Here is a 12,280-nt window from a genome sequence, read left to right as displayed (position 1 = left end):
GAATTATATTTTTTTTCAAATTCAAGGGCAGAAGTGAGATTGAAATGAGACGGAGAAATGTTGAAAGTTTGCCACGCATTGTTCTTTTCCTTTCGTGCACGACGGAGTTTCGAACCCTCCCATGTGACTTTGCGTATTGGTATTCGTTCTTTTGTAGTTTTTTGTACTAAAATTGGGACACTATGATGAATTGCATGTAGTGTTTTACTTTCGAGTTCGCCGCACATGATGTCAACACAGTGGAGTGCCTCTTCAGAGTAGAAACAATTTATCTGCGGACCAGTACTAATTAACCTAGGAACGTCACATTTAGCCCAGTTAAATTTCTTAGAATCCAGATATTCCACATTATCATACAATTTCACTTCCAGTATTGCTGTTAGATGATCACTTCCACGCAGTGGGGGACCTAAAGTAAACTGCTTGATAATGTCAGAGGCAGAGGTTAATATTTGATCTAGCGTAGATTCCTGCATTTTGTTATCAACTATCCGCCTTCTTGTGATGTCGTCAATGATATGCCATGTGAGACCACAAGAAACAAAACAGTCAATGTACTTCTTTTGATTTAACAATCTCCTATCAGAAGTATCAATGGGTCCACGCACTGTTTCGTTAGACCAACAAACATCCGGGAGATTGAAATCACCCACCAAAATTACTTGATCAATGTCGCTCATAGGTAGCTTGTGTAGTTCAGACCTCACGGCTATATCGTGTTCTTCAGTGGATGATGGTGACCGATAGAGACAAACAATGTTTACATCGCCACTATTCAAGAATACTTGATTTATCTAAACATTCATGTTGGCAAAGTCCGTCTATGAGTTTCCTAGGTCCTTTCCCGCATTTTGAACAAGTTCCGCGCTTACTGGATTTGGTCATTGTGTTTCAAGATGGCGAAATGACCAGTTGCGATGTTACGACAATAAAATCGCTGCAGACGGTCGATGAAAACTCAGTTGCTAGAGTTTGCAGTTCCAATCTTAAAACAACAGGGAAACTAGGTTAAAATAGGTCGTTATTGTAAACGTTGGGCTGGTCGAACGAAAGCGTCAGGTTATTCCATCAAGCAAAAACCAAGCGTGTGTACACGTGTTTGACTAACACCAAATGACATAGACACTTAAAGGTCTGCTTTAGGTGTCCACTTAAAGGTCTGCTAAGTATTACACTCATCCGTCATCATATTATCCTCTACCAGAGTGTAACATGCGTTTTGGCGATGTTGCATTCATGACACCCCTACGATCGGTTGATATGCCGAAAGGCAAGCATGCTCTTATGCGAGAATAGGTGGAACCATTCCGACCAATTCGCTAGCGAACTACTCGGAGTGAAACCTCTAAGGACAAAACCAGCGTTCTGCCCCCTAGTGTTTATATGCGAGAATCCTCTGCATATTGTCTGTATCAGGCGCAAAGGGCTGACGCACAAACCTCATCAACTTCAGATATGTCTACGACTCCTTCCGAATGGGAACAAGTAGATGAGTATGAGACGGACAGTGACGGCAGTGATTGTGAGTCTTGGGATGATTCGAATGATGATTTCCTCCTAAGTAAAGATGAATTGGCTATTCCGAGACTCCTTGAAACAACAGTGTTGAGATCTGGGAGAACATTAAGGGCATCGGTTAGCCTGCGTCTTTGACAGGTACCGGTAAAGGTAGGTCAAAGTAGGTGTGCAGTACCAGTAAAGCCGTAGGAGTTTTAACGATAAGGAGCGCAGTACAACGTATCAAGGTTTAAAATATTTACTGTAATCTTTCAGAGAAAATTTAACTGTTAGCTATCAAAGATTTTACTGTTAACTGTGAAACAGCAAAAATCTTTTACTGTTAGACCCTCTTTCAAGGACCCTTAAATTGGCGCTATACGTATGCTGGTGGTATAATTAACTGGACCAAAAAGGAATTAAGAGATTTAGGCACAAGAACAAGGAAGACCCTAACAATGAACAGAGCACTTAACCCAAGGGATTGCGTATCCAGGCTTTATGTACCAAACTGCAGGAGGAGGGAGAGGCCTAATATCAGTGGAAGAATGCATTGGACAGGCCAAGAACTCACTGAGAAATTACATCCTGCACAGTGACGAGAAACTGATTCAAGCAGCTAGGAAAGGGGAACTGGTAACCCACGACTTAGAAACCCCAAAGGACTTCAAACAACGAAGGAAAGCTGAGAGAAAGACAGATATGGTCAGTTCCTCAGAAAAACAGATAGTGAACGAAATGAGAAGACCTGGGCATGGTTGCAAAGAGGGGACCTTAAACGAGAAACGGAAGCCTTAATCACTGCTGCGCAAGACCAGACAATAAGAACAAACTACATCAAAGCCAACATCGACAAGACTCAAGAGAGTGACCTGTGCAGAATGAGTCGCCAGGCAAAGGAGACAATGAGCCATATAGTGAGTGGGTGCTCCAAACTGGCACAACAAGAGTATAAAAGGAGGCAAGGGTGGTACACTGGGACTTGCTGGGGAAGTGCGGCTTTAGTCGAGTAGACAAATGGTATGAACATCAACCAGAAACTGTCCTTGAGAACAACGACTACAAACTGCTATGGGATTATAACATCCAGACTGACCACCAAATTAGAGCAAGGAGACCCGACTTGGTCGTTATTAACAAGCAAGAACAGACAAGCCAAGTAATAGACATAGCAGTCCCAGAAGACACAGCTGTAAAGGTCAAGGAAGAGGAAATGCTAGAGAAATACCAGGACCTAGCAAGAGAGATTCAGAAAATGTGGAGTGTCCGAACCCAGGTGCTCCCAGTAGTAATTGGGGCACTGGGAACAGTTCCAGAAAGGCTTGAAAGCAACTTAAAGCGCATTGACACCAACAATTCTATAGAACTAATTCAAAAATCCGCTCTCCTTGGCACAGCAAGAATTCTGAGAAAGGTTCTGGAGCGATGAAAGCCATGAAAAAACAACTTATTGTTGCCTGGCCCCCAAGAAGATAACCCGTATCCAACTTTTGGAAAAGCCGGTGATGAATCCATAATAATAATAATAATAATAATAATAATAATAATAATAATAATAATAATAATAATAATAAATAAAAGAGAGGATATTACATGTCCACGCAGGAATACGAATTTTATCTTCCAGTGCTGAAAGTATCAAATTTCTAGATTTAAAAACTTGTTTTACTCATTTTCGAAATGATGAAAAAGTGGTCACCAGCTAACTGCTAACACACGCATGTTGTGTAACATGAAACAAGATATGAAAGTTATGAAAAAAAAATCATGATCATGTAAAATTTGCAATAAAAATGTTAATGTAGTAGAGAAGAATTATATTAAAGCACAAAAGTATCTTACAATGAAGAGGAAGCTCGCGTCCTATTGGCTAATCCTGTTCGTTTACCATGACGACACCTATATTCTCACATGTGAAAGATAAAAATGATATGTTCACTGCGCTTGGTGAAGATATGATTTTTTAGAAAAAGGAGAAATCCTGGTATTTCATCAGTATCTACATAATAATAAAAGATAAATGTCCTTATTCCTCATGATATATATTTTTTTATATCTTATGTTCTTGAGAACAGCAGATGAGAAATAACTAGAAGAAATAAAACATTTTTATTTCTTCAAGTTATATCTTATGTTATATACATTTCCGTTAACATTCTTTGAATTGTAGTTGTTTTCTTTAAAGTTTCACCATCCCATGTATATTCAATTAATGTAAATACTCATTGACCAAACCCCTGAAGAAAGTTCAGCTTTATATAAATTTAAACTCAGACTAACTAATTTGTATCATTTGTAAGTCGTTGAAACGTGTGCCTTACACCTGCGTATTACTTCGTATTTTGTTGTGGGCAGGCATTCCATCTTGACTTTTTTTCTTCGTAACACAGCGATACAAATTTAGTAACAGTATAATTTTTGCCACCCCCTAAATAATATTTTCACTTTCAGCTTTGAAAACATCTTTATTTTCTTTTAGTTAATTAAATTTTGTATAATGATGAACGGAAGAAGTTCTATCAATGATGTTGGGTCTGAAATGGCTGCCTTCTTTTGAATTTCTTTAGCTTGTGTATCAAGTTGATCTAGACTCTGTTTATGAAATTCCTGAATCCAACAGACCAGTGTACAAGTTGGCGAAGTATCAAATGCAGGTCAGGAATCAATTTGAGCTTCTGGTTCAGGTCGAGTTCTCTGATGATGAAGTCAGTGATCACGTAAAATCCAAGCCATTCATGATCAAGACGAAGAGTAACAATGACGAACTAGCAGGTATAATTCAATATTGTGCTTTTAGCTCTCATTTGTTTGATCAAACAAGTGTTTTTTTGCCGTAAACGAGCTGCTTAATCTTTCTGTTGATCATCCTTACAATTGTATTGACGATTATGATGATGATGATGTAAAGAGAACGAACATTGAACAGTGACGGAAATTGTTGTCAAAATTTTCCCAAATCTCCAACATAAATTCTTTTTAGAAGACACTTGATGAACGGCCGGTGGTAAATGGTAACGACCTCAACAAAGAAAATCATGAACATCGCCCACACGAAATCTATCTTTCTTAACAAAGAGAGACCCTGTAGATTTCCAGACGCGGTCTGTGATTGGAGAACTAAAGAATAGATGATACAACTGTACAGAAACAATGCACTTGCTCTGATAACAAAAGAAGCTACAGATCATATTAACCGTCTGGAATAGATAATGCAACAAAGGATGACTATTATTTTCCCCAATAATTTTATTTTTTGCGGACTAAATGAAAATTAAATGCATTATTTTATTTTTATTTTTTCATCAGAAGATCTCGTTTGTCATAAGGGAAAACGGAAGAGACCTCACACGTGTCCTGGCCGCTCGTCAAGATGGTCACCAGTGGGAAAGCATCAAACCATACGACTTGATCAGCATGCCTCTCACTTCGGCCCCGACTCAACAGGTCATCATAAGTAGCCTACGTTTACTTATTGCAAATTAATGATGTGTTGTCGAGGCCCAGTTGCAAGGAGATTGGATATTCTGACCGAGTTCCTCTCCGCCACGCTTTTGAAATATCCCAATGGCCGCTTTCCCTCTAGTTTGCTTTCTTGACGCTAATATCTTTATTCGAATCGTTTTCTTTATGGCCCCACAGGCTTAAAGTCTTAAATATAACCTTGTAGAGCTAAAGGGTATTTACCATGAAGGCTTCGAGTTTCTTTATTATTCCTGCACATGCAGATTTGATGTCCTCGCTTTCACCAAGTTCTCAGAGATCCAGAAACTCCTCCAGCATATTGGAAGGTAAAGTATTCATAACAGTGAGGCACAATGTCTTAAACTTTAATATTTCCAGGATTGCATGCACATTAGTCTGATTCTGTACAAAGTTTCAATAATTTTCATAGATCAGTGCGAGAATTAGATATGGTATGAAAAGTCGTGAATTTAGGTGGAATCCGAAAAATAAGGATCCAACGGGAGCCTTTAAAACGATAAGAAATACGATAATATTATAATCTATTATTTTCAGGATTCACGCATTTTCTTTTGTTTTTCAACAACTTTTCTTATTAGTGCCCACAGCACGTTAAACATGCAACTGAGGGAAAATCTGGGGAGGGCTTACTCAAGCAGAGGTGTTAGTGTGCAAATAAAAAAAATTCACATTGATTCTGTATGCGATAGATTCTGCATCTTTTAATTATATTTGCGATAAAGTTATGTAAACCATTCCAAAAATGTTTGGCATTTTACCATCACCCTTTTATTGCAAGGATCTTTATGCCTCCGCCATAAATCTTCTTTTCAACAAACATCGACAAAAGCAAGGAAAGGAAGAAAGCAAGTTTACTTTCAATTCACGGTGTGAGTTGTTTTGGCAATTCTGGTTGATCATTTCATTTTCAGACAAATATTTTCTTTGGTTTTTCTGGCTGTTTAATCAGGTAACGAAAGTCAACTGGACCAGCTAGTTGTCAAGCACCTGGAAGCGCAACAAGCAAATATTGGTCACCTGAGTTTCGGATGCATGATGCAGACCTCAAAGGGAGATATAGCTTATCACTTGAAGCTCACCAACCCAGACACTTATCATAAACACGAGGAGGGTCTTGTGGTGGGCTTTTTCCCCGACGAAGAAGGAGAAGCTACGATTCATCCTCTGACCAGTGAAAATGCACCACAGGCCGTCATGGCTGGGGTGATAAGCAGATCAGCGTACTTAGAGGCGCACGCGCCATTAGAAAATGATACTACAGGTTAGTAGAACCGCGATTTTTTTTTAAAGAAAAATGGCGGATAGACAACAAACAACCATTTTTTATTATGCGTGAAGCGTAAAATATGTCTTACATCAAATCGTTAATAAGATATGAAATCAAGTGATTATCCGCAGTTCATATATGATTCATTTCATTTTTCAGGCTTCTGTACGCAATTGCAAAAATTGCGCTCATAACTGCGAAGATCATAGCGTCACTTGATTCATATCCACAGTTCATATATGATTCATTTCATATACCATTTCATCATTAAAACATGATAGTTGCAAGTGCAAGCAGAACAAGCCGTGTTTAAATACTTTAAAGTTAAAACGCTTGAGTGGCTTCAAATAAAAGCCCACACACTGATACCATGTTTTGACCTCACCCGATTCTCTTCATCAATTTAATGATACAACGATACCCTTTTATATATGAAGGAAGACAAGAAGTAACTGGGAATTTTAAGAGCACGTAACTTCAAAATCGTCATTTCATTTCATACTTACAAAGCCAATCACATGTAGTTGGTTTTGTCGTGAGTAGAAGAGCACTCTATGATCTTACTGTTTGACAGTATCCTCTTGGACTTGACCTAGGAACATTTATTATTATTATTATTATTATTATTATTATTATTATTATTATTATTATTATTACTATTATTATTATTATTATTATTATTATTATTATTATTTTCTCGACCTCGGATATTGCGTTTCTAGCTTTCTGATTGGTTCGCACTGATATGGAAACTGATTGCTTCAAGTGGCTTTAGTTTCCAAGTGTCCAAGCGTTCAGAATTTAGTCAAAATTTAATAAAAACAATTATTCTTTTTCGAGCTTTTAGGATATGAAACTGGTTATAGCCACATCTCATATCCAACAAGCTCGAATGGAATAACTGTTCACTAATACGTACGTAGCCTACGTAGCAGCCGTTTCCAGGAGTAGGGGGAGGGGGTGAGGCGACGGAAGGATTCCTTTCCTCCCCACCCCCTCCCCCTTCTCACTCACCCCGTCCCCACTTCTTCCTAATTTTTTGCACACCCCAGGCGCTCGCCCGCCTTATCGCTCGCTTGTTCGATCTCCGTTTGGAAAAGGGAAGGAAACGGCTGTTACGTAGGCTAATACGTACGTTTCAAACTGCTGTCACACCAAGATCAACTCTGTTTAATTTTTTTTTTAGCTAATGGAAGTATTTTAATTAATAGGGCAGACAGACATTGTTTGTGTCATTGGAATGGTTAAAGTACAGGTCATGGGCTCAGTTCGCACAGGTGAGCGTATTTACGCCTCCACAGATGATCCAGGCAAGGCCATTCCTGAGTCCCATCTCCCCTTAGGTGCATTTGTTATCAGGAACCATACTTTGCTTGGCATGGCCATGGAAGGATGTAAGCTTCGCCGCTATGGTGAGGTTAACTCGGTGAAGTGTTTCGTGTGTATTGTGCTTGGCATTAATAGCTTTCAGCTGGCAAGTGAAGTGGAGAACATAATGGAGAGTATTGACGCGGATATCAAGGTCGCAATTGGAAAATCTAACGAGACAAACTGTCGACGTAAGTCATTTCTTCAATACGATGTATTACTATCCAGTAGGAGTACAATTTTGGCCATGAGTAAGAATCGCTCTAAGCAACATTTCATACGTTTTGTTAACTGCTTAAGGAATTTTCACTCCCTGCGTGTTGTTCTTCGGATTTTTCTCCATCTAGTCCAACGTGTCTTCTTTTTTTTTTTTTCTTTTTTGGTTTTGTTTTGAATGAAGGAGGAACGGCACAGTGGTGAGAGCTCTCATCACCACGGCACCATCACTGCACCCCAATTCAATAATTGAACTCGTTTGAGAAAAAACAAACAAACTGGTTTTAAAGAAATAAAACTGGTTTTGAGAAAATTTAAACCAAAAATCAAATGAAACCACGACAAATCCACACACTCTAGATTAGCAACACCAAGCGCTAAGCTACTCTAGCCTCCGAGGGTAAAGAAAGATATGATGATGATCACATTCAATAAAATACTTTTTATATCTTTGCAGGAATGTTTTTTTTCATTGTTGGGCTCATTGTTTTCCTGGGACTTTTGGGTTTCTTCATGTATGAGCTTCTCACCCCAGGATCGCTCTTTCGATATTTTCTGTGTCGAACTGGATCCTGTCCTGGGCACCACCTCAGCTGTCATTTTAAATCCTGTGAGGAGGTAAACGAACACTACCAGTTTTTTTTTTGCTGACATTAATGATTTGCTAATCTCAGAAATCCAAAATACTCATGGTGGCAGGAGATATGGACAAATTTGGTGCATTACTCCATTGTACACTGTAGGATTTCAAAAAATCTCGGGCTACACACTGTTCGTGAAGGGTAGGGTAGTTCCTGGCATTGAAGTTTATCTCTGCCAGCATGTGATTGACTCGGCTGGATTATCTTGAAGGGGTTCTGAACGGATCGCAAAACCACAAAACGCGACACAGTAAGAAGTCAGGCACAGTATTAGCCAGCGGCTACATCCTTCGCCTGCCTTCCCTCTTACAATAGCAGAACCGTTCAAGTTAAAGTACCTATCTAATTGCGCACTAACAGCAATTTTTATGCGTTTAAGGAATCAGAAGTCCATTTTATTCAGTTTGACTTCAACGATCTCAAAGAAAAGATACCACAAGGAATAATAGAACCCGAAAAAATGAATTCAAGTAAGTTTAGATATAAAAGGAAAAAGCTATCGTGTTGGAAATAACAAAGGATGTGATTTGAAAAAAATATATTTAACGACTGAAGGAATCGTGAGCGAGTAAAATTATTAAGAGGATATTTGCTTGTTTTTATAGGTTCAGCAATCTATTTTCTGAACCACGACCGCTGTGCGTATGCCAAGAACAGTCTGGAAACGGCGAGGTTTGTCAACGGTCCCATGTATCTGGCATCAAAGGAAAACTGTTCAGATTTGTTTGCTTACGTGAACAGTTCTTGGAAAAATTGGGCGGCGACGGAGGGGCATCAAGGCGAGACCGTGAATTGCAAATGCAGTAGAGCATGAGACCTCATCTATCAAAGGATAATGTTCTTCTCAGACCTTGCTTCTTACCTTTTTGCTTTGAAATGACGAGAACTATAGCTATAGAAGAGACTTTGTGTACGATAACATAATACTGCATGGTCAAACCTAAGTTTAATAACCGTCTACTACGACCACAGATCAGTTAAGGAGAAAAACCGCAAAAAATATATATATATTCTGCCATAGAGGTCTTGAGTTCTGGCTGCGCAGAGTACGAGAAATAAGTGATAAAAACATTGCTCTTCGTGCACTTTTGCCAATTTCCATGACGCCCTCAACAAACAAACAACGCCTTATTTTCAAACGCAAGTTTACGCGGGAGCATATATAGGGGTCGGAGGGAGGTATTTCACGTCAATCGAAAATTTGGTACTAGGTGACTTGATGAGAGTCAAGGGAGATTGTAAATCAGACTTTTCGAGCGTTATTCGTCAAAGCAATTTGTTCCCTTTTCCTTCTTCTTTGTACAATGGCCGACCTTCCAGAGAGAATTTGCGTCTTGGCATTCTTCTACCTGATCCGTTTATGTTCTCATCATTTAACAGAGGACCATTCTCGGAATTCTTTTGCCCATTCTATGCACAATCGCGTCCGTGGTAGGACATATTCTGCATTTTCAACTGAACCATGTTTTTTCGTCTTGTTTTTACCCTGTTTATCACATACAGGGCAAAATTACTGAATGCTGATTGGCTGACAGGGAGGGCATTTTTCCTTAATCACGAGGGCACTTTTGGTAATCAAGAGGGCATGATTACTTGATCCTAATTGGTTTACAGTTGCTTGTCCAGAGCAAGCGAAGTTACAAGAGGATCTTCTTCCAGATTAAACTACGTTTTTTACACATATAACATACATTTTAATCGCTATTTTTGTTGACAGCAGCGATTAATTGAATTGAACTTTAACAGAATGGGAGCATGTTGATTGTCATTCGCCGTTGCACTGAACGGGCTTCCCTCAATAATTTTGCCCTTTATGTGATAAACATGTAATTGCAATGTGCCCCGTGCAATTAATTGCGTCGCCTCGCAACTCGGGCAATTTTGCGAAAACTTTGAAAATACGCGTGAAATTAAACCTGCCCTCAGGCCCATGCGATTACTTAACAATTATTCGCCGAAGGCGAAGTGAATATTGGTGAATATTTACCGAGACGTAGTCGAGGTAAATATTCCCCAATATTTACTGAGCCTGAGGCGAACAATTGTTTTAGTGTAATTTTCAGCGGTGAATATCAAGAAAGTGCAAAACAATGGGCTAAAACAAGATAAAAAGGAACGAAAAGTGCTTGATTGGCTTATCAACCGCGCCTCCAAAATGTTATATTCACCGGGTAGCGCGGTGAATATAACACTAATTATTAAAAACTGGATCATGCAATTCGAAAGTTTTGATTGGCTAAGCCATCATGGGTTATGAGCCATTATACCATGATCTACAAACACGGCAAGCATATGCGTGATTTTTTGGGCCTTTTTATTTTTATTGTAGTCTAGTTTTCTATATTTTTGGGGCGTATCTATCATCTCATATCCAACAAGCGCGAGTGGAATAATTGTTAAATAGACCTTATTCACGATGGCCGTCATGTTGGATTTGCTATTATCATGCAAATTAGCTACACACTTCTGAGGGGGCAAACAACACAAATTTTAGAGGTTATAACGAACATCTTAGCCACACGGATGATTTGTTTCACGTTCATTGAATGTTTATCACCTAAGTAATAAAATAGAATGATTACACAAGTTACTTCGACGTTTTTTAGTGAAAAATGAGCAGCTAACGAAGTAGAAAGTCAAACTGTCAAAGGCAATCCAAAGATATAAAATTATTATAAAAGGTACTTAATTCTAAATACTAAAATGACTTTTATCAATGTTATTTTAATATTTCGACTAGCCGATTTTCCGCAATTTGCCCTTTTTCCAATGTTTGTCCCCCAGCATAACACATGGTAATTTGCATGACAATTTGAAAACCAACATGGCGGCTATCGTGAATAAGGCCTATCCTTTTAGTATAAACACACAGGCGATTATACAAAATCGCGCGCTCTCATTGGCTCGCTATCTCGGATTATCAGCCGATAATCACCTCGACGTGCAAAATGGCTGCCAGTAGTCGTTTTGCCACTGTAAGTGAAGATGATTTCGCGTTGAAGTGTTTTTTGTTTCTCTTTTTTGAAATAATCACCTGTGTACTTCGTCTCGGTGAATATTATTCACCGATAACCACTTCTCCTTCGGCGAATAATTGTTTAATATTCACCGCTAAAAATTATACTAAATATACATATGCCAAGCGTGTCGAAAAATGAGACGATGACATAAGGACAATGAACTTCATTCAAGTTCCAAGCCTTCTATCACTAACTGGAGACCCTGAAAATAACTATCAAATCAAGCATTGGTTTGTGATTGGTTTTTGATAACTGAGTGGGGACAGGAGGAGTTTGATACGCAGAAACGAAGGGACACACGGATGTATTGTTAAAATATAGCATTATAAGGGTCTTGAAGTATTGTGAAATCAAAACTTTGACTTCCTTTTTACGTATTTACCTAAAATTCCGTTTTGCGGGCCTCAGCCTCCCGCTTCAATTAGCTCTGCAGCTCTATTTGCGGGATGCTTAACCTATTAGTACAGCCTGTTATTGTAAAAATATGTTGTTGGTTCTTTTTACACCGTTGCTTGTTTTACTAATTTTATAACTGTGAATTTACGAATAAAACTAGTGTAGCCAAGGATGGTTGTCTATGTCGAAGAGTTCTAACCTTGTACCCAGATGTCCCTCTGCCAAGGGGAAGGGGATCTCACTCTTTTAGAGTAAGACAGAGTGAGACCTTGGTACGAGATTACGAAGAGTTCGAGATTACTAGGGGTGAAGTAATGGGAATTGGAGGTGGAGGGTGATCTTTAATATCTTCACTTGGCAGGCCTGGTGCCGTTTGTCATAAAGCACAGTAT

The 12,280-nt window shown here is 39.0% G+C and overlaps 1 protein-coding gene across 6 annotated transcripts in view; it reads left to right on the top strand.

Moving 5' to 3' along the window:
• The window catches only part of LOC137992598 (uncharacterized), a 57,755-nt gene extending 45,694 nt beyond the window's left edge, over positions 1 to 12,061 (top strand). For 5 of the 6 annotated variants that reach the window (XM_068838020.1, XM_068838021.1, XM_068838022.1 and 2 more), the window contains 8 exons: positions 4,065 to 4,269; positions 4,804 to 4,941; positions 5,223 to 5,285; positions 5,930 to 6,241; positions 7,459 to 7,806; positions 8,289 to 8,449; positions 8,852 to 8,942; positions 9,078 to 12,061. In XM_068838020.1, the coding sequence (XP_068694121.1) occupies positions 4,065 to 4,269; positions 4,804 to 4,941; positions 5,223 to 5,285; positions 5,930 to 6,241; positions 7,459 to 7,806; positions 8,289 to 8,449; positions 8,852 to 8,942; positions 9,078 to 9,286 (1,527 nt within the window). In that variant the 3' untranslated portion in view covers positions 9,287 to 12,061. The remainder of the gene's footprint in view (positions 1 to 4,064; positions 4,270 to 4,803; positions 4,942 to 5,222; positions 5,286 to 5,929; positions 6,242 to 7,458; positions 7,807 to 8,288; positions 8,450 to 8,851; positions 8,943 to 9,077) is intronic. The other variant, XM_068838024.1, reaches the window with a different exon arrangement.
• Positions 12,062 to 12,280: the final 219 nt, after the last annotated feature.

This window comes from Montipora foliosa, chromosome 2 (assembly GCF_036669935.1).
Source record: "Montipora foliosa isolate CH-2021 chromosome 2, ASM3666993v2, whole genome shotgun sequence".
In the NCBI taxonomy this organism is placed as follows: Eukaryota; Metazoa; Cnidaria; class Anthozoa; order Scleractinia; family Acroporidae; genus Montipora; species Montipora foliosa.
The sequence above is the reverse complement of the archived record's forward strand: the minus strand, read 5'-3'. Positions and strand labels throughout refer to the sequence as shown.